This window comes from Cydia pomonella, chromosome 13, assembly GCF_033807575.1.
Source record: "Cydia pomonella isolate Wapato2018A chromosome 13, ilCydPomo1, whole genome shotgun sequence".
Taxonomy (NCBI): Eukaryota; Metazoa; Arthropoda; class Insecta; order Lepidoptera; family Tortricidae; genus Cydia; species Cydia pomonella.
In genome coordinates this window covers 7,346,394-7,370,465 of record NC_084715.1, presented here as the reverse complement: position 1 = coordinate 7,370,465, position 24,072 = coordinate 7,346,394, and the positions used below count along the sequence as shown (strand labels likewise).

Below are 24,072 nucleotides of genomic sequence, written 5' to 3'. Positions count from 1 at the left end.
CTCTAGATAAAGAAATTAGCACCAGAATTACCACAGAAAAAAGCTGCAATCTGTAATAGATAAATACGGAGCAAACTACGTTGAAATATAAATTTGCATAGTATAGATGTTTCAAATACATTGCTCATTTCATAATAATTTAAAAACTGTATCTGTTCATTAACTAACACACAAAAATATATTTAAATAATGTAATTTCGGTAGTGAGGAAAAAAAAAACAATCGATTATGCAATGAAAAGTACATTATATTTGGCAAAAATACATGCAGTTGACCAAAAAAACGTGTCGTTATTTTATTGTTTTTTTAAACTTAAATTAGATGCGATTGCTTTAAGATATTCACATTCGGAATACTCAGGTTTCCGTTTTATCACATTATTAATACGCGCTTGTTGTTGCTCGTGTATTTTCTTACGCTTGACGGATGGCTCGCCGTTTTTCAGTTTTTCTATATCGGCCAAAACCTTTATGCTCTCATGCAGGAGTTCTGCAGCCACATGATAAAAACCGGGCTGCACCTTATCGATTATTTGGTTAAATCTGTGGTGCCACGATTCGGCACTGTTTTGAGTTCGCGGTAAGCCACGTGATTCCAAAGTAGAAACACTCCATAGAGTCGGAGGAAATATTGGCTGATTTAAAACATAATCCTTACCAAAATCACCAATTATATTTTCAGCTTCAGGCGAGCACTGTTTTTTAAGCATTTTAAAGTATTTTGGAATTTCATCGGGTTCCAAAAAAGCCAAAGCTAGAAGACATTTCATCTCAATAGAAAATTGTTTATCAATACCGTATAAAGTTGATTTACCATCTCGTTGGATTCGTCTATTGATGATTTGCCCCAAATGGAAAAAACATCCGTTTATTTGGACATGATCAAAATAATACTTCACGCTCTGTATTGCGGCCATTTCGAAGTCCATTATTACATGTTTAACGTTTATTTCAATATCGTTTTCTTGACAGTATTCAATAATAGCTTCAAACATTTTGATGTAAGTCGCTTTGTCTTTGTGACTACAAAATGTGTATACCAAAGGATATGTTTGTCTATTGTCCTCGAAAATATTTCCATGAATGACGTACAGTTGCTGGAATACTCCTGCCACAGAAAAGGTGCCGTCCATAATCCATAGAGCAGATCTCCCTAAATATCTCATCATACATAAAGATGACAGTATTATAATTCTCTTACGCTCAGTAATAAATTTATCGGCAATAACAAAACTTGCATTCTGTAATTGCAATATGTCTTCATGCAAAGTGAAGAAGATATCTTTTGGTTCAATTAAAGTTGGTTTCCCTTTTTGCTTCTCTCTATACGCAATTTGCCGTAAAGATGATGTGGAAGGCAATTGTGAAAGTGTAGTACAGTCGTAGTTCCTTTTACAGTTTTGTAAAATACGACAAGTTTTCCGATCGGAATGGCTTCTTGATTCATTTTTTATGTCCTCAATAATGTTTGAAATTTCCAGCTTAAATGGGTTTGGGTCATGATTGTGGTTGTCATCTACCTTTTTAACTATATGAAGATCACTTTCGCCGTTTGTAACTGTGATGGCTCGAGCCTTACACTGCTCCCTATGCCTCAATTCACAAATCCAGTAATATTTACTATCTACTTGTCGATTCTTGCAATAACTATAGCCATTTATAAACAATTTTATCCCTCCCTTAGCACTTTTAAATGTTTCACATTTGTACGATTCCATTATAAACTTAACTCCACTTAATTGCGTTCTAATCACTACAAACTCAAAGTAAATAGTAATAAATTTAAGATTATTTTATTCTTACCCACATCTATTGCAATACCAGTTTAGAAAAATAAAGGTGCAACTATGCACGCTATCTGCGTAATTGCACCTAACAAATAGTAGGCGCTTATTTTTAATGTATGATATTTGTTTTGTATGTTATATTATTTCAACGTTATACCTTTCTAATGTTATCGTAAACAATGATATATGTAGTGTTTATTATACAATTTACAATTATAGAATTCGTTGTTATACATATTGCATGTTATTGCAATTGAATGTTATTCCGATCAAAAATATACAAATTGAATTTATACATTCAGAGTGATATATTATAGGTTTGTATACGTTCTATTACTTACCCGATGAAACGCCTGGTAAGTAATTACCGTCGCCCAAGGACACCTGCAATTTCCGAGAGGTTGCACGTGAGTTGTGGGTCTTTAAGGTGGGAGTACTGTAAAAGGATACGCTCTATCTGAGGTGGAGAATGTAAACACTCGAGGTAGATTTCTGATAATATATCTTTTTTTCTTCAAAGCATTAATTGTCAATCGTTGTCTATTTTAGTTATCTACCATGAGTCACAGTACCCTCTTTTCTTGAAGGTTTGAAAGTCGTATCGGTCCGGAAATACTGCAGGCGACAGTTCATTCTACAGTTTACCTGTGTGAGGCAGGAAGTTTCTGGGGAAGCGCACAATTGAGGACTGTCAACCATCTACATATGTGATGAAAATGAAAATCTTGTCGAACCGATCAATCGTTTTAGTACAAAAATGTTACAAAGGTAGGATGCTTAGGTAATTAATTGGCCAATCCAGCTTAACAGTGGATATATTATTAGGTAATCTATAATTATGTAGTCATTGTTTTTAATCGACTTCGGAAAAGAGCAGGTTATTAATTAGCATGATCAGGTATCATGATGATACTATGTATTTAGTGTTCTTAGCTATGTTTGAAGTTAATACGACCCGTACCATCCACAATTTAAAAATGTGGTATCATCCAACAGAAACCACTAACCTTGGCATGCTTCACGCACTTTATTTTTATACCTACGCGTATAAAAGTACGTACGTAATGCGTGCAAAGTTTTATGGTTTCAGTCGGATGGAGCCATAATCAAACTTAACAAAGTCCGTTTATATTTTTTTTGTCTCATATTTACATCCATATAAAATTATAGTGATTTAAAAGTATTTTTGCGTTAATTACGAGTAATTTGACCAGATTCCGAATGAGTCAGAATTCCAGAGTAACAACAAATGTCTTGAACTATATTTAGGGTTTAAGAAATAAAGGGAAAAATCAAAAAATCACTGGGCGAGACTGACTCTGGCATAGTTCCCGTCAACCAGGGTGTATAGGTATGGTGAGGTAGGTATCTTATAATTTCTTAAAAACTACCCGCAATAAATAAATAATTTAAAAACTATTATTTTCAATATGCAAAACCTACTTTTATTTTCTATCGCATGATACAATCTGTGTAGGTGGTTTTCAATGGTGGTTGAATACGCAATGTTCGAGTTATAAAAGTGTTTTCGCTGTTGTAAGCTGGTCAAGCCCGACACTTTCAATATTGAAGGCTTCACGTAGCCACCGAACCGGGAAATGAAAGCGTCACAGCGATGAATATCACATTTATAATCCAAGTATCCGTTTTTTAATAGTATAGTCTTAAAGGTATTTCTGTACCCCAAGTGTAAATAAATTCGATTTCGAAACGTGACGTACGCGTTTGCGTTTAGTCTCATTTTGTATTGGATTTACAAAGAGCGCGCCAAGCGGGACGTTTTGGAAACTCAAAATCCTATACAAAATGAGACTTAACGCAAACGCGTTCGTCACGTTATGATGTCGATCAAATTTACACTTAGTACGGTCCCCAAGCCGCTCCGAGGCCAGATTTAATTGACTCAGCTCGGCCTTACCCACAACCGGTATCAATGTGTTCGGACAGTTCTCCTGATCACCGTACATGCGGTAGTAAAGCGGAAAAATGGTGGAGGGGATAGTAATGACGTCACAAAGATGGCGGCCGGACCTATTCTTTTTGGCGGTGTATCTCGAAAACCACTTAACCGATTTTAATCATCGAGAAATAAGTGTAGCTTCATTGTTTATTACTCGATCTGTATGTTTTAAGGCTCATTATATTCCTTGATAATGAAGCAATATGTTTTATAATAAACAAAATTTGCGAAATGCTAATATTACCGGAGATTTTTACAAAATAAAAAAAAAATAATTTTATAAAAAAACTGTTTTTTGTGATTATTTTTTTCCTATAGGTTTCACGTAAATGTTTGTAAAAAAGGAAATAATCTCCATAATATAAGCTATTATTTGACACCTCGATGATTAAAATCGGTTAAGTGGTTTTCGAGATACACCGCCAAAAAGAATAGGTCCGGCCGCCATCTTTGTGACGTCATTACTATCCCCTCCACCATTTTTCCGCTTTACTACCGCATGTACGGTGATCAGGAGAACTGTCCGAACACATTGATACCGGTTGTGGGTAAGGCCGAGCCGAGTCAATTAAATCGTGTTTCTAGAGGGCTTTTGAGATTTGGGGACCGTACTAACTAGGGGTACTGTAATAGTAGTAGTAGTAAACTCTTTATTGTACAAAAATACATATTAGAAGTAACATACAAGTAGTAAAAAGTACAAAGGCGAACTTATCCCTTTGAGTGATCTGAGAGTGACAAAGGGTGACAAAAAATATACTACAAGTTACCAGAAAGACAACGAATATAAATACATACGAGTACATAATTTATAGGATAAACATGTATTACAACAAAAAGGAATGGGGAAAATACACAAAAAATTGGAAAGAAGTAGAAAAATATAAAGCAACTATACCATAGAAATATAGGAAAATTGATCAGTGAGATAACCGTAGCATCGTTAACCTCCCCTTGAGCGCCGCAACCGATTGCACCTGTCTGAGCGTTCCACAGCTTCACTGAACGCACTGCGAAGGACTTGTGGTATCCATGAGATTTGTGAGGGGGGATGGGATGGGATAAATTCGCGCTAAAACACAGACAGTGGCCACTGCCTTCAGCCAGAAATTGCCTTCTGAACATCCATCGAATGAAATAAGGAACCTCGACTTGAAAAGGAGAATTTCATCTATTCGGAACCTGACGAAACAACTTTCGCTCGATAGAAAAAAGAACGTAGGTCTAAAACGCTATTAAAATTTTGTAATTGTTTTTGCACAAAACCTATCAACAGTGGCGGGGCAAGACCAAAATGTTATGTGGGCAAGGTAGTACAATTAGCGAGGCTCTCTGGTGGCGTAAGAAATAACGAACATTTTTACGTTGTGTCTGAGATCTGATATACTTGTTTGAGGCGCGAGGCCCCTCGGGCCGCGAGGCCGTAGGCAGGGGCCCACGTCGCCCACGCCTAACGCCGCCTCTGCCTATCAACGTGAAAATTACTTCTAAAAATGCGTACCTCATGTTATTTCTGATGGAAATCATCGATATTTTTTTTATAAATAATCAAAAATTACAATTCGATAGCAATTATATTCGCGATCGGGCACGCACGGCCGTCCGCTCAGTGCTCAGCGAGTTGCGTCCCGAGGCTCTCCTCCGGACGCAATTCGCTGTACCTGAACTCATTGCATAGTAAACAGTGTTTCTCGTAACATGCCCACTGTGGTGTGGTAAATAATTTGTTATTTATATATGTGTGGTATGAGTACGGTGCAGACAACTGTTTCTAGGTAAAAGTTGTGAAGTGAACCCACAAGAATAAGAGTAAATTTATTCCAGCACGTGATGCTTGCCTTCAACATGCAAGAAACAATGAATAAGCTAGAGAATATGAAGTGTAGTTTCGTGATAGTCCAAACACAAGCCGCTTCAAGTGTTATTTTTGTTTATATTATAATATAAGTGATAATTTAATTTTCAACAGAATAGAAACTAGTTTCCACTTTCTATTGTATAATATCATTTTGAGTACACAAGTACATTTTGTATTCAGTTCTTAGGTATTATACATGGCCAGGAGAACGCGAGACGAGACGAGAAGTTATGGATACATTCTAATTGTAACAGCGTTGCTGCGCCGCAATAAAGCTGACAGCATCACGCCGCGTCAAAAAACAATATTGATTTATTTTTCTATCTCGGCGAAAGTAAAATCACAATTTTTTATAAAGTAAGCGGCAGTGCGACGACAAAATTGGTGTTGCGATTTGTGGTCGGGACGTATTGCTGCGACTGCGAGATTGCATATGCGATTGAAACGTTTTTCATAGAAATACCATTAGTTTTCTACAGTCGCTGCAGTCAACCGCGACCTCAAGCAGCATTGATTCCACAATTCGAATGTAACCTTTATTCGCTCATTTATTGAGTTTTTGTGTTGATCACTCTCGCTATTCCGAAATTTCACAAGGACAAGCACAAGGTTTTGACTAGGAGTTTTTATACAATTTATTTCAACCGAACATAGTCTTTTAGCTCCTCTAATCTTTGTTATTATATCTAACTGATGCACCAACACGCCTTACAGCTTCTAAGCCAGTGCACAGTGTCTCGAGGGCTTACAACAAGCTATGCGAGCATTGCAGCCGCGCTTTACGGGTTTTACTTAATAGGATGCATTAAGTTTGTAAACTATGTAAATGGTTCACGAGTATAAGTACAGATTATATAGTCGTTCTTGCGAATGGGTGCCTATCTGTCATTGAAAATGCGCATACCTACTGTTTCAAATACCTAAACAATATCACATAGAAGCGACCTGCAACGGGTCTTTTAACGCACGCGCCGTCGTATCAACGTTAGGGTTGTCAACGCTTAGAAATGACTTTAAAAATAAACTGAGCAAAAGGAAAAATATATTAATTACGTGCCTGACTGTTGCATGTCCCAGGAAAGATCCTACTCCCTCCCTGGAGTTCTTAGATTTTAGGTTTGAAAAGGCAGTAGGTGCAGCTCATTGTAAGCTATCCAAGTAGGTAGGTAAATCGGGCTTTTTGGGACTTAATGCTACAAATAGTTTCTAAAGATCTCTTTCTAGATTGTAGTTCATTCTAACAGCATTCTTAGTGCATATCCAGCACGTGTTGTTGATTACGATGAACATGCCAAGTGAGGAAATTTTACAACTAGAAGGATATTTATTTTTAGATATTTATTAGGAATTAAAGGAACTCAATTAGTTAATTAATTTTATCTCCTTGAATCATTACAACAACGAGATTTTATTTGCCCGTCGCCATGTTGCGGATTTTCAGTGGTACTACTTTAGTAATTTATTTACTAGCACTAGTTACCGATGCAAAACAAAAATAAATGATTTCGCAATAACGAACGCCACCAAAATGCCATGAAAATGTACAAGATGAGAGAAATATATTTTTAATACAATAAAATATTGTTTTGAAATTAATCGTTGGCATGTCCGGTACAGTCGTTTTATTGAACTTTATCTACATTCAAATCATTAACTCCCTATAATATATTCTGAAACGATAAGGTAACGGCATATAATTAAGAAACCTGTGGTTGCATCTTAATGTTTACTTTGAAGTATCCATAACTGTTACTTTAATTACTAAAGCCTGGCCAGAAATATATGATCAAGATGGCGCTGTTATTATGGTTATTTTTATAAGTGACAGGTCAGTTTAGTTTGAATATTTTAGTTCCAATGAAATTCCGCAATATGGCGCGTCATCATAATATATAGCTTTACATTCAAATTTAGAACATCTCTGAGAAACAAATCAATTTAATTTGACCTCCTTTCTAATATCAGTCGAGCAAGATGAAGTTGTTTATTAATACAGTGAAACTTATAATTAAAACAAGGTTAAGTAAACTTATTCTAGTTAAACACTGCTAAATGTTGTTTCAAGTTACAGAAATTGCCCGTGACACCTGTGACACAAATTGCTATGCCTGTATTCGAAATGAAGTGTCAATTGCGCTCAATTTTGACAAATCTCGCATCTCTATCCAGTTCTATCTCGCGGCCCTCGACTCTAGTTTATTTCTGAATTAAAAAAAATACCGATACGTCATATGCGTTAAAAAGTTTTCATTTGACGTTCAGTCTTTCTTTTAATTATATAGTTTGTAAGAGTATAAATTTAGTTTGTTATATAAATTAGAACAACGATCAACGCCGGCCGTAACTTGCGGTTCCCGAATACATCATAGAGAGCTTATAATATAGCAATGTATTTAACGAAACATACAATACAATACAAATCCTCTTTATTGCACAACCTCAGAAAAAATGTACATGGAAACACATATAATATATGAAGATAGAGGTAAATAACAGGCGGCTTTATCGCTACAGAGCGATTTCTTCCAGACAATCTTGAGGTAGTGGAGAAAAGAAACTTAACTAATGAAACTTAACAAGGAGGTGTAAAAAAACTAAATTAAAACTAAATAGCAGTAGATAAAATAACTTTAAAATTTAAGTCTACAATAGTAAGACAATAATACATATACATACATACTACTTACAAAATTAAACAAAACATAATTAAAACATAATCAGGCATTAAAACACTCGTGTGATCCTTTTTTGAAACTCACTTCGTCCCTTTTAAATTAATGCCTATCATTATATAGCAGTCACATAAACTACAATATACATAACGTGTGCACATTAGCATAGCGTAACATTAAGCTGCTTATAGCGACACTATTTCTGGGCCAAATAGAATCGCAGGCGTATAGCATCTGCACTGAACTTATGTAGTGATTTAATATCATATGCATAACGTACCCGCTTCGAAAAGCCCTCAGGGCATTCGTTGCACATTCACTGTGAAAAAATCTTTTAAAAATGCCTTAAATACCTGGTGCTGTTCCCATAAACGGGCGAGGCAAGAGTTTTGCACCGGTTAACTTATACTTGATCATTCCTATGCATAGTAAAATTACTAGAGTTGATAGCAAATTCGAGGCTGCGGAGATCTTTGAGACACTAGTGACACTACTAAGCTTTACGAGACTCACAGCCCGATTCCAACTTTATGACACGTCAAATATTAGGTCTCTGATATGGATCGAATATGTCAGTATCAATAATGACGTTTTAGTTTAAAGAAGGTTCTCTGTTTGTGGGTGCTTTTCGCTACGTAGGCGTAGCGACTACTTGTTCGTAGGCGCTATGCTATAGATTTTCCCGTGTTATCGGCTACGCTTGTAGCGCGAAGTTTGCGCTGGCGGAGGGTCGTAGAGCTACGTCGTAGCCGATAACACGGGTTTCCCGGTAAAAAGCTAAAATGCTGCATAGAGGCAAAACGACATCGTGTGATTAGCGCTGAATGGGTTAATAAACTTCTGGGTTGTTTAAATAACACGTTAAGTCTTGTGACCTTTTTTTTTATTTGCTCAAAAGGTGTGTAAGTGCTAAAACATCTGTCATAAAGTTACACGGATCAATATTTAATCTGTGTAACGGAAATGGTCGCAAACTGAAAACTTAGTTCTTAATATTTATAAGTATTTATACCTTAAACTAACAATAATTGTAAATTAAAATTATTGAAAATATATGTGTTTGTAAGATCTCAATCTGTTGCTGCACGCCTTAAGCTGGTCCACGTGTTGACTAGAGTCTAAAAAAACTGAGTCGATCCAATATTATAACTACAGGTTGCCTAGCCAGAATCACAATCATTCACAGAGAATCGAAATGGTACGCTGTCCGTCGCTCTCTGTCTGTCTATCGCACTAATATAGAAGTGTAATAGAAAGACAGCGTTTCGTTGTCGTAGCGTAAACGATGTCAACATGGCTAGCGACCCGAATGGAACTTTAAGATACGTACAAATGTCCTTAACATACGATATGCATTGAATATCATCATATCATCATATATCAGTGTCAAAAGTGACTCATTTTTTGAAGAAACGTCACTTTTGATACAGACATATCTAATCCATATCGTATCTTTAGCAAATTTTTGACGTATCTTAAAGTTCGAATCGGGCCGTAAGCCCCTACATATGCTACAAGTATATAGGCGTTCCAAAATTGAATCGCTTAACATATAAGTACGTTTAGTTGCTCCTGGGCAACAAAGAGTGTGACAAAAATTAATGGTATGGGAAAATAATCAACAAAGACAGTTTCAATCGTAGGTAATAAAATAATTGAGTAGACCAATAAACATGTGCGTTTTTGTTTGAAAGAACATCACTTTTGAAACTGACATATCCGATCCATATCGTATCTTTAGCAAATTTTTGACGTAACTTAAATTTCGAATCGGGCCGATAATCAAATAATTTACTACCACTACTAGACGTATCGGATCACAAGGTCAAATCACACTGGTTCAGAAAACTTGACTCGCTCGGCACGCAATTTAGAAATGCACCTTCGCGGTTGTGGCAACCCTTTTTCAGAAAGTGGAGCGTCGTGAATACGGGATCGTGTATAATGCTCCCTTTCAATTGAATGTGACGCCGGGGAGGTCGGTCTTTCCATTCAATTTAAAAGACGAGCGTTTTACGCAAGTTTAGATAAATGTTGTAATTTTTGATAAGAGGAGGAGAGGAGATCAAAAAATCTGAAATAATAAATTAAGTATTTTTAGGGCTCCTTAATTTTATTTTTTTATTATTTATTGAAACTTTATTACATATAAAAAAGGTACAAATAGCGGACTTAATGTCTCATGGCGTTCTCTAATGAGTACCTACTAACTCGATTCAACTGACTTGTTAAATTTAAACGCAGCAGTAAACACCATTAATTTTAAGATAGTATGCCCGGTATTTAGCCAGGAATATAGATGGAAACGTTGCTCTCATTGATCGGCCGTATTTCTTATAAGGCACGTCATTGTATGCCTGAGCAAAACTTAGTCAAATCGTGAAATGGCGGACATGACTAGGCATTTTATGATCTGGCGGATTTTACGATCAGCCGCCGACTGATATAACTGTAATAATGAGGCTGATATATCTGGCTGAGCAGAGAGCTCGGTGAAACGTAACGTCGGCACCTACAATTCATATCAGTCACAAACTTGAAAGCTGGCCAGCTAATGTGTGCTTTGTGCAGTAAGGAGACTACATACTCGTATATTATTTCTCCACAACTTTGCCATTGTTCTATTTGACAACAACGAATCTGTGCCAAATAAATTACTCGTACGTATATTTTTAAAAGATTTTATTAATTTGCAATGTTTGTATGTCCTTTTCCGGGTTAAATCTTAGCTAAATTGCTTAATTTCCCATTATTCGATTCCCACTTCCCATTATTCGATTGGTTTGTAACTTGACATACATATGTAAGGTGCAACAATGCAATATTATGGTACCATCGAGCTGATCTAATGATGGACATAGGAGGTGGCAATAGGTACTGCGTTATGGTTTGTTAGAATTGTCTGAGAGAATTGTCTATAAGAGCTGATATCTAAGATAAAGTTATTTGGCAAAAAAAAAGAAAATGATAGACGTTGTCTGTGGCTGAATTACTACTTTTGTGAAATATTGGAGTAACTTTGTTATGGATGCACTTTATGCACTTTGGACGAAGCCTGCGTTGTGGAATTGGTCAATGAATAATTGTTAATTTAAAGTTAAAGTAATAATAGATTAGGTAGGTACTTAATTCACTTTAGGTCGATACGAGTATAAAAGTGTTATTAAGGGCGGGTTGCACCAATACGTCAAACTATCTTATCCTTAGCACGCGTTTGATACTGACATTTGCTAGCGACTACGTAAACGAATTTACAACGCATCTCCCTCTACTGATATTAGTGCGAGATGCACTACGTTTGAGTTGACGTAGTCGCTAGCGTTTAAGGTCGCGTAAAACTCATGGTGAGGGTACTGGCATCAAATATAACGCTGTCAATCTTCCGCTGTCAAAATAATCGGATTTCAGAAAATATTAGTCTGGGGTCTGACCGACCGGTAAAAATAAGTCATTATATTTATTAAATTCCATGTGTGGTTGCTGCAAAAGATCGGCATTTAAAATAATAAATTATTGAACAAAAATGTATTTTGACTTCAGTTACCTAAATATGCTCTAGGTAGTCAAAGTGATGTAAGAACTTCTAATTCCCTTGATATCTTTAAAAGGCATAAAAATACCTACGTACGTATTTGACTCTAAATTCGAGGTATAATTTTACAATAAATTGTCTCTGCTCAAACATTGAATACACCTACTAAACTATCCAGCAGTATCTTCTGAAACAATACCCAAATTCTATAATTCCGAGGACACAGATTGGCCAAGTTCCAACCAAACTCCAACTACAATTACCTATAACTGTTACTATGCGGGATATTCTATTATAATTAATATGTCATAACATAACTTACAACAATTGTTTACTCTTATGCGCTTTTACTGCATGTAAGCACGACTAGTGTAACAAGTTTACATTCAAATTAATTACACTAACTACTACTACACCCGTACCATGAGTCACTGACAGTATCAAAACTGACATATACGTTATCGAGAACGTAATTTACGCACATACATCTCGCTTGCACTTGTATGCGAGTACGAGCGAGATGCATAGAAAGTAAGTTACGTTCTCGATAGCGTTTATGTCAGTGCCGAACTGGTGGTAGCCACACTGCTGCTTACTTAGGTACGGTCACGTCTAAAAATATCGATACGGACAAAGTGCCAAAAATATGTATACACTACCCTAATATACGGGCCATAAGGTCGTGTATACATATTTTTGGCAGTTCAATCGTGTCGATGTTTTGAAACGTGACTGTACTGCGGTTGTCGGCAATAACGCATAAAGGAGGACTCACGCTATAACGCCCGGGTCCGGGCCGAGGCAGCCGACACTTCATTTTCTATTATGACAGGTGATCACACGTGATACTTTCTATAGAAAATGAAGTGACGGATGCCCCGTCCCGGACCCGGGCGGTTCTAACATGGTTCTAACGTGAGTCATCCTTTAGTTATTGAAATCATTTACCAGCCAGAAAAGAAAACTGGCAAATTTACAGAAGTGTACCCCAAAAAGCTCTTGAAGCACGTAACTCACAAACTTGTTACATTTTTATTGTTATTTTTTAAATATTTGTACATGTATTTTTAATTTTGCTTTTATTTTAAATAGTACAAAATGTCTTGTCTTCAAGTGACAAAATTTAGGACCGTAAATGAACAAAGAAAATATGTTGTATAGTAAAATTTTACTACATACATTATATTATAAACAAACTGCATACTCTACTTGGCTGAAACTACCATATCCCTTCGTTCAAAATAGGTACAATTTGCTAAAAGTAACAGACGTAGCCGACAGCCAGCCGCTAAGCTTAAATGGGACGGGGCCGGACACCACCTCAACAGAGTTGTGGGCTAAGCAAACTACCGAGTGGACACCATAATTATATACTCCTAGTGCGGCGTCACAGCAGACCTCGAAGGAGAAGGCGGCATTATCACGTCTTTCGAAAAGATTGGCCTAATATTCCTATGAGCCGATATGCATAGAAGAAAGAGAGGGAGGCCTTGGCCCAGCAGTGGAACACAATAGGCCAACAAATATTAGTTATTTGTTTTACAAGGGGGCAAAGTTGTTGTTTAACCGCTCGCGCTAATATTGATACACGAGCAAGCGAAAGATTCCAAAATTGAACCACGAGCATAGCGAGTGGTTCGAGAAATGGAATCTTGCGCGTTGCGAGGGTTTCAAGGCACGAGGGTAAAACAAACTTTGCCTCCGAGTGAAACACAAATTTTTTCACCACACCAACGCGAAGAAACTATTAACTATAAAATACCAAAATATTCAAATTAAATCAAATGCAAATGAATGTAATAATAAAATTATCATTCAAAATCATCATTTTAAAGTCAATTCTACTAGCTAACATAAGGAAACAACTGAAAATTTGTATCTGATTACTTTGCCCACATGTGGATAAAATGCAACTTTCTCATTAGTTTTTGAACAATCAAGAGGGCCTTTACCAGTTGGTGTGGTGAAAAAAAAAAATTGCTAAGAGACGAATGGTCTTAAAACGGTCAAGTGCCTATTACAATACCGACAACCTTTTACACAACTAATTGCTTTAAAATACCCTCATTTAAATGAATTTGTTTACTAATTCAATCTCTATAAACCCTTTTATCCGTTAAATACGAAAGGACTAAAAGTTCTAATAAGTTCCAATAACATGAGCCCTTTTTAATAGCAATATAGATCGGTCCCTAACGAGTAGTAATCCTTGTGGATAAGTGGGATTCGAATTTACATTTCATAATTTAAACTAGTTCAGACTTGACCTAAGGAGCGAAATGACGCAAATCCATCTTATTGTTCATGGGATTATACTGTTAATAGCTTAATGGTTTAACCGGTTTAAACTCTATAATGGCTTAGACAATTGTTTGGGTTGGTCGTTCTATCCCTTGGGTGTAGATGTGTTAACTTCAAGGTATAATTCCGCGGATATTTAATCAAAGGACTGTCCAATTTGTCTAAATTGATAATTCGAATATTTTACGGGTCCGTTGAGGGTTTACATTAGTGGCCGACCGAAGTTTCGGTTTCGGTTTCGGTTTCAGCAGGTTTCGGCATAAAAAACGTGTTTCGGCCGAAGGTTCGGTTTCGGCGCAAAAACTGCTGAACCTTTCGGCCGCACCAAAACTTATGACCTTGTGATTAGCTTCTAATTGTTTAGTGTAAGGGCTTGTTTAATTTACTAAGCGGACACCCAAAATCGGATATTTACGTAGGTATATCGACTTGTTGTTATAAGGATTTGTGTACGTTTTATCTTTATAAACGTAATAAAACGGAATTCAATGAAATAATTATTTAATGTAAATAAAATAGCATTTAATTAAATTGGTCAAATTTTCTAAATATACTCCGATGCATCTATACATGCCTGCATATCCATTTTTGACAAGCTTAAACCACATTCGTTTTAGCTTCTCGTGTATCCTTTCTTAAGTGCATCTACAATGGCCCAGTGCCACAAGATACGGTGGTGGATGTCGTTGTTTGTAAACAAAAACTAATGATTTTATAATCCTTTAGCTCCACTGTCTGACCAACATAGTGGCCACATGCTAAATCAGGCCAAAACAAAGGAGGGATTGTATAGTATGCTTTTGATAGATTGTAACTAATTGTTTTTCTATGCATTATTTTCGGTAAATGTTGCTACCAATAAGTTCCTGTTGCAAAATAGGACACACTTTTTAGGCAACTGGAATAAACTGGCTGCTAGACCAGAACTGTATTTTCGAATTTATCGTTTTTTAATATTTTCTCCTCATCGCGTACAAGTTCTCCTACAACAGTAATATATATTTTTTATTCCCTTAAAGTGAATTGCCTGGTTAATTAATCTGGTAATATTTTGCGTAGTTTCATTTTGTCATCCATTACAATGTAGTAAGATTAATCTTTTAGTAAAATTTTGTAAGTACACTTAGCCCCTTTTTTTCGACCGCATTTGCTGCTCCGCAATTCTTATGAATTTCGCTTACCAATAAGTAATTTTTGGATTTTAACAGCCGCATGACAATAATTCGGTTTGTGGATTGACCGGGCCGTTTCAATGCGGGGATTTTGAAAAATCTACAACCCTACGATGCTCTCTAAATGTTTTAATTATTTTAATTATTTGGTTCACGTTTGACTTGGAGAATTAGAACTAATTTACGATATTTTGCAGTTAATGCAGAAATACGACCCGATTCAAAGAATGATTAAGACACGTTTAAGATCTTGGAAAGATCTTTAAAAAATCGATAACTAAACGACATGTCAAAATTTACGTTTTTTTCTATTCCGCTGTTATCCCAATAAGATTTATCTACGATATTTCTAACGTCAAAGTAACATTGGTTGTCCGAATCGAACTGCTTCTGTCAATTATACGACATACAAACGATATCTAAATAAGAACTTATCGTTATCGTATCTCATTCTTCGTTTCGGGCCGTTCCTGTGCAGTGTGCACCATGATTGCACAGTTAACTTTCAATGTTTCAAATTAATTCGCACAAATCTTGGTTGATTGTGATCTCTTAAAATTAAACTCAAAATACATTTTATATAACGTTTTTTAGTAAACATGTTTTATTTTGTACACCTATGCGAATTATTGATATTTTATTGGTCATACGTCTAAAAAGAACCGTCTAACAGTCCTTTATATACGTCTATAAAAGTTTCGGTTTCGGCCGAAACTAGAGTCAAAACTGAACCGCCGTTTCCGTTTTCGGTTTCGGAAAAAAAACATGTTTTGGTCGCACACTAGTTTACATGGTTTTCACCTACTGTTAATTACAGTAAATATATATATATATATATATATATATATATATATATATATAACTATATATGTATAGATAGATATTTCTATGTGTCTGGGTTCTGAGGAATCGATCTAAGTAACGATTGTTAAATTTAATTGAAAACATCGAGGTTAGTTATGAATAAAAGCTCATTAGGGTAAATAGATGAATGTCTTTTACAATTTTTTGTTTACATACCTTGTCTCATTATACTCAGTCCTTGTTTGTGTGTAATCAAATTTTGCAACTTTCTGACCCACATCCGGATTTCTCATAATGCTGAAATTTATGAACTTACCTACGTGAAAATGCAAAGTTAAGAAGAATGGACACCCCACATCAACAGCAACATAAGTAGGTCAATTCACTCTTATATTTTGACATCAAAATTATCTGTAATGTAATTTTGTTATCATTCATCAGTGCATCTCATTCGCGCTACGTAATATATTTATGGACAAGTACGAGCGGGAAGGATTGGTATAAAAATCTATAAGGGTTATGTTTATTTCCTCTTTGGCTACATAGCCCTAATACCCATTCAGTTACACCAATTGATTTTTTTAATAGTAAGTCATGTTGACTGGTCTTGTCCGACTAATGTTCCTTTGTACTTGTTCCAGAGATATGCACGCCGAAGTTTGCGGCAAACCAGGCCTATGCGAGGCCATGAGGCCTGCCAGCGGTTCGGAACTCTTACGCTTCCTGAGAAAAGTGGAGTTCATTGGCAAGTATTAAAGACATTTTTAGTGTTAATAAGGCTAGGTTTTTTTTTCTGTAGAAGTGTACATGTCGTGCACGTAGAACAACTATGTGTGTTATCAGTTAAATCTCTGGTGCCTATTTTACCGACATCACTATTGCCACCTGGAACTAAATAATAATTTACTTTACACGTCGGTAGGTATTAGCGTCATTTTATTTCTTTATTGTACCAGCAATGTACGGTGAGTTATGAATGTCAGACGACAATTATCAGAGTCGTGAAACCAGGGCCTAATATTAAAGATTTGACCCAGTGGAATTACGGAGTAATCCGAAATGAACCGTGAGCATGATGTGGATTTATTAATATAAGTTTTCCATTAGTCTAATTGGCACTTAGAAGATCGATTGATTGATTGTAGATAATCCAGATTAAAATAAAACCAACTTGAGAAAAACCGATTCAATTTAAAAACGATAATGAGCTTATATTTCTCTCTAAAAGTTAAGTTTGCATTGACTTTTTATAATACAAAAATTTATATACCGTATATTTGGACTTATGGAGTTGGCCATGATTTAGTGATTTGTGAACCAATAAGAAGTTTTAACGCATACTTGCGAAAGTTGCGAGAGATTTGTACAGTTAAAAATTAAATATTTGTATCTAAATCTGGGGGCCTAGCCAAGCTGACAATTTTATATTTACAAACGCTATACCAAAAGTAAAAATATATGGGGTTAAAAGGTGTTACAAAAAGTCGTAACTACTTCCATATATTAATTAAGTTTTGATTGGGATTTTCTATCAACTGGGCATGTTAAGAGCACTCGGATAGATCGATCCATTATACTTGAATTTAAATCAAATTAAAGGCAAATATTATTAAATAGGTACGCATATTTACCAAGAGCTAAATCGGCACGAAAAATTTATTGAAGTTGATTTCATCTTTTATGGGGCTTCGTTGCTACCTTGGCAACCATTTAATTTAAAAGCTTGGTTTTCTGTTTCTTAGTAAGGAACGTTTTATTTATTTATACCTACTCGTTTTTTTTAAAGACCTGATTTGGCGGCTGCTGCGAAATGTAATGTGTCAATCATTTGTAAGCAGTGTAAACACACATAGTCACTGAGGGCCAGATGTATCAACCACACTTAACGGACTGATCAATGTCAACGTCACTCAACAATGAACTATGAAACTTCCCATACAATTTTTTTGTGGACACTTTAACTGTGACAGATAGTTTGGTGAGTTGACTGCAAGAACACGCGTTGTCTAACAAACTTTTTTACATATGTACGTTGTCTTCAAAATGTGTTAACCAAAATGTGTTTTAATAAGTGTCAAAGTGGCAAGTGTATGTGTTTGGGATCATTCTTATTACAAAGCTCCATGATACGTCCTTATAAATAAATATACCTAAGTAGTCAGCGATAAAAGCTAGCATCAGTTTTTTTTTACATATAATAAAATGATTATGGTGGTCTAAGAGCATGCTAAAACAAATTGAAATTCCTATACTTAAATGCCTAAATTTAGTTACTGCCTACTAAGTTTTTTTCTGGAAGAAACAAGAGCAATATTTATAAAAAAATGTCTTAAATCTAGATTTTTGTGCAGGTTTAAGCGGCGACGAGTTCCGCTTTGACGGCAACGGGGACGGCCCAGCGCGCTACAACATTCTACACTTCAAGCAGGTCTCCAGGGGCAACTACCGCTGGCTCAAAGTCGGAGAGTACCTGGACGGGGAGCTAAAGTTGGACCTGGACGGTAAGAGCTGGAGCTACAAAAAATACACTTCAAGCAGGTCTCCAGGGGCAACTACCGCTGGCTCAAGGTCAGAGGGTATCTAAATGGGGTGCTACAGTTGCACCTAGACGGTAAGAGCTGGATCTACAACATACTACTGAAGTAGGTATCCAGGGGGAACTACCGCTAGCTCAAGGTCGGAGAGTATCTGGATGGGAAGCTACAGTTACACCTGGACGGTAAGAACCGGAGCTACAACATAACATACTACACTTCCATCAGGTGTCCAGAGGCAACTGTCGCTGGCAGGTCGACGTGGACGGGGAGCTACAGTTAGACCTGGATGGTAAGAGCCGGAGCTACAACATACTACACTTCCAGCAGGTGTCCAGAGGCAACAAAAGGAGGTCGGAGAGTAGGTACCTGAATGGGGAGCTACAGCTGGATCTGAGTGCCTAGCTAACATGGCAATCGTTGATAGGAAACGCCTCCCTGGATTGTGAATATCTATGATTTAGGAACAATTATACGTAGTTATTATTCCTTAAATAGTTTTACTTTCCATTCCGTACTGTAAATTACTTTTTTTACAAATGCATATGCAATTAATTATGTAGCTTTTAGCTAGCAACTTTCATTATGCAATTGTATTAAGAATCTCCACTATTCTAAGTAACGTAGAAAATGTTTTTTACGTTAATCACCTATGCTTATTAAAACTCATACGTACTGATACTGGGTTGCCCATATATAAACCCGTCGACAACAGAGTTTTATTTAGAGCAAAAAGTACATTTAAACGGAAAGCATTACGGTTCAAAATCAAATGTGCTTTTAGAAACACCAAACAATTAAAAAGTAAGACCCCTCATTCATTAACAACGTTGCATCGTTAAGAAAGAAAAATTGCTATCGCTTTGGAACGCCGTTAAAACAAAAAGTCACATTTTGTTATTTGGAATGGTAAAATACGCGTGTATTTCTTGCATGTAAATGAAGCCAATTGGACTGATAAAACAGGTCGGACATTATTTTTGGCACCGTACCTAATGTTGGGGTTGCCATACGTCAGAATTTCCATTTTTTGGTCCTCTATCAGGATTGCGGGGGGGATTTATTTTATGATATAGGAGGGAAACGAGCAGTTGAATCGCCTGATGGTGAGCAATTACCGTTGCCCATGGACACCCGCAACACCAGAGGAGTTGTAAGTGCAGAGAAAATACCGCAGGTGACAGTTCAGATCACAGCGAGTGTTAGGGTTTTTTAGAAACCTCAACTAACCATTAAAGGTTGGCCAAAAGTTGGGCAAAAGGTAGCACGAATAGAATAACAGCCACTCGGACCAATTTTAAGTTCAAAAATATACCTGAAGGTTTTCTTGCCAAAAAAGAATGTTTAACAAAGTTAAAGGTTTCTAAAAAGTTTGAGATACGAGAAATGATCATCCAGGAAATGTCAGGATTTGCAAGGTGATATTCAGAGTTTTGTCAGAAAATTCCATTTTTTCATATAATAACACCACAGTACGTCTAACTGAAAATTTGGGGAATTTAATGTTATACTGCGTGTAGGTATTTTTGATATAACCACAACCTTAAACGAGACGTAGGTGTTAGTGGTATGAAATGATTCTGAAAGAATATTTTAATTTACTTTTAACCACAACAGAATGAGTAGGTAATTCATTTTTGAAAATTTTTAGAGGCTATATTTTTGTACATCATGATCACTTGTGACAATTGTGACGTCGCTTAAAAGTGTATTCATTAAAGCCTAAACGAAGCAGCTAATATATTTATACCTACCTGTTCATATCTGTATATAACCTATTATTATATATATATCGTTGTCTAAGTACCCTCAACACAAGCCTTATTGCGCTTACTGTGGGACTTAGTCAATGTCCTGTAATATTTATTTATTGTCCTATAATATTTATTTATTATTATACATATCAGTGTAAATCATTATATTAGCTCCAATCACTGACGAGGTACTAACCTACTTAATTATCTATATGTCTTAATTATGGAAATACCTACTTAACAACATTTGGCATATCTTTAGCTATTTTCAACTGTGAAAATGAATAGCTGCATTTCTTGAAATGCTATTTTATATAGACTGCTAGTAGTAAGAATTCAATCTATAACTTTAAACGGAAAATGAAATCAATTAATTCTGTTATATTCTCTTCTACGCGGACAGATAATATACGACGCCACTGAAGATAATTCTAAAGCTTTACTCTATCATCTTAATATTTGTTCTACAAATTAAATTGCCATCCTACCCCGTGTTTGCTAGAACCCGCTTACCCTGCTCTAGAAAATCTAGATTTATCTATACTCTGCAGAAATGTAGGTCGGATGCACTAACGTTAACAGGATTTGTTTTAGAAAATTGTGAACACGTCTTATTCGATGAAGGGGAACCAGATAGTACATAATTACACAGTATAAAGATTGAAAGCAGTAATCTAACTCCTGATACCCAAAACCCTCCTCCTAGTTCCCAATATCTCGGACGTAAATGACTGCTCGCAATTCCTAATTTATTGAATTAATGTTTGGTCATAATATATTTTTGCAAGTCCCTGGGCTATTGCGATTGCGCGATTAACGCGAAAGATTATAAGATACTATGTAATAAATCAACACAACCCCATCGAGCTTGAGTTATTTGGAAATTTGAATGTGCGTAGAAAGCCAGCAATAATACTTACTTGTTTTACGAGGGAGCAAAGTTGTTGTTTAACCCCTTGTATATATTGATACCTGAGCAAGGAAATGATTCCAACCAAGAATGTATCAAATGCTTAAAAAAGTGGTATCTTGAGCGTTGCAAGGGTTTCAAGGCACAAGGATTAAACAAATTAACCGACCGAACTAACAAACCGACTAAAATAAAAAAAACACCACACCAACACGAGGAAAATACTAAATGTAATCAAATCCAAATGAACGCTATTAAATATTTATCTTTTAAAATCATCACTTAAAAGTCAATTTCACCAGCCAACATGTGGAAACAATTCGAAATATGCTTCAAATTACTTTGCCACTCTAAAGGATAAAATATAACTTTCTCATCGTTTTGCTTGTTAAGCTTGTACCTATCATTTTTTTCGTCAATTTATTTTTTGTCCCAAGTTAGACTACTCCTTTTAATTCGATTCTGCTATTCCTTGCGTTGTGCAAATGGATAGTACGTTCCACTTCATAGAATCGAAGTGGTTCAGGCACAATCTTGCGGAGTAAAAGCCGCAATGTACTGTTTTTTTCGCTTTCTATTTTATTGGAATGGTTTCCTGTATGTTCTAGGTTTCTTTCAAGAACGTGTAAGATAGATAAAGTAATCTTTTTTTTTTCATCAGTAGATATAGTAATGACAATACGGATATAAGTGTGACCCTGCAGCCACATTTATACGTAGTTATTGACCTTAATAAAATAAATGATTTTAAACTGTTTTTCGTTCCAACAGAAATCCAATTCAAGTTGGACTCCCGTCGGCCCCCGGAGTCGGTGTGCAGCGCGGAGTGTGAGCTGGGGCAGGCCAAGCAGTACGTCGAGGGAGAGAGCTGCTGCTGGCACTGCTTCAATTGCACGCAGTACGAGGTAAATATAACATTACACCCCAGAGTGCTTTAAATTAAACCTTGGTCAGTGGGGTAGCTAGGCATGAGTAAAGCGGCGCCTCACCCACGGCCTCACACTTAAGGGGCCACACATTGAAAGAAAAGGGCCTTGCAGATGCGACTTCGCCCTTGATTGATCTTGATGATGTATCCTGTGTACCTATATCGTCACATTTAAATTCCTATTCGTAAGATTAGATAGAAACATTGAACATTAAAACGTATACAAATATATAAACGTTAACCTAAAACTTAGTCATCGTCGTAACTATAAAGCAAGTTCTAAAGTCGTAGGAGAAAGAAATGATGCAAGCATCCTATATACATGTCACTTTAAACAGCACCACTTTTTAACTTACGTCGTTAATACGTTGCATTTTAAATAGGACTATTTTTGAACTCCTTGTATTACAAAACTTTCGCTCGTCTAAGTTAACAGCAAGTTATTCTAGGGTCCCCAAGCGACGTTTTTAAACGTACGTAGAATAATTCCGCCACTCGTAGTTTAACGACCAACACAGCACTATTCCCTCTGGAGGCAAGCTCATTTAACAAGTTTTCTCTAAGTTCTTTTAAAAACTTTAAAATATACCACGTTCTACTATAGTTTTTCATTGTTTTACGGCATGCAATGTTGTTACATTACATGCGATCAAATATAAATCCTACCTACTTCAAAGCATGACACTGAGTTTGTTATCGAAGCCATAACACTAATAATCGTTATAAATTTGAACTCATGACTTTTAAGGCTGAGGTTTTTTGCGTTAAGAGGTTTACAGGTACATACCTAATTTATTCCAATTTTCCATCAGATACGTTCACCAGAGGTCGAGACGGCGTGCGTCGTATGCAGTCGAGGAACGCTACCCGACCCTACTAGGACGCACTGCATGCCAATACCCGAAGCATATCTGCGGCCCGACTCCGCCTGGGCTATTGGGGCTATGTCATTCTCTTCTGTTGGCATCTTGGTCACCGCGTACGTATAATAAACTGTAATCCAGTCTCGCTTACCGACTCCAACTAAGGGGGCGTCCATTAATCGCGTCATATTGTATAGGGGGGAGGGGGTCAGCAAAAAATCACCAATGATCACCACAGGGGACGGGGGGGTATGGACACGTATCACGTGTATTTTTTTTTTCATCTGTGCTATACTGTATTATAGTCAATAAAATAAAAATAATAGTTTTCCGCCCTTCAATTAACCAAACTGTCAAAACACGTGTACTTAGGTTCATTTGTTAGAAAACTGTTCTTTAGTTATCGAAAAAAATACACGTCATATTGGATGGGGGGGGGGTCCTGAAAATATCACCAAAGATCACCATGGGGGAGGGGGGGGTCTAAAACAAGCCAAAAACGTATGACGCGATTAATGGACGCCCCCTAAGACGCACTGCATGCCTATACCCAAGGCATATCTGCTTCCCGACTCCGCCTTGGCTATCGGAGCTATCTCGTTATACGTTCTCGTCACAGTATACGTATACTTTATTGGAGTCGGGTCACGCTACCCGGCTCTTCTAGGATCCACTGCATGCCAAGTGCCAATACCCGAGGTATATCTGCGACCTGACTTCATCTGGGCTTTCGGAGCTATGTCTTTTTCGTCTGTTGGCATTTTAACGTACGTATAACATATGAAACTCCGATATATTCACGCTATTATCCGCTTGCAAACCTGGATACCTATACTCGAGGCATATCTGCGACCATTTTCTTGTGTGGGCATCTTGGTATACAACATATAGTTTAAACCACTGACATAAATGTACTAGACAGGCTATCGAGAACAAATGGTGTCCGCCATTTTTGGCGTTTGACGTCTGTCACTAAGCTAAAGAATAAGCATAGCTAC

General features: G+C 36.6%; 1 protein-coding gene across 1 annotated transcript in view; it reads left to right on the top strand.

Moving 5' to 3' along the window:
* LOC133524076 (metabotropic glutamate receptor 2-like) overlaps positions 1–24,072 on the top strand; it is a 302,673-nt gene that overhangs the window by 251,364 nt on the left and 27,237 nt on the right. The window contains exons 8-11 of the mRNA XM_061859884.1: positions 16,727–16,830; positions 18,437–18,586; positions 22,055–22,188; positions 23,024–23,190. Coding sequence (XP_061715868.1) covers positions 16,727–16,830; positions 18,437–18,586; positions 22,055–22,188; positions 23,024–23,190 — 555 coding nt within the window. The remainder of the gene's footprint in view (positions 1–16,726; positions 16,831–18,436; positions 18,587–22,054; positions 22,189–23,023; positions 23,191–24,072) is intronic.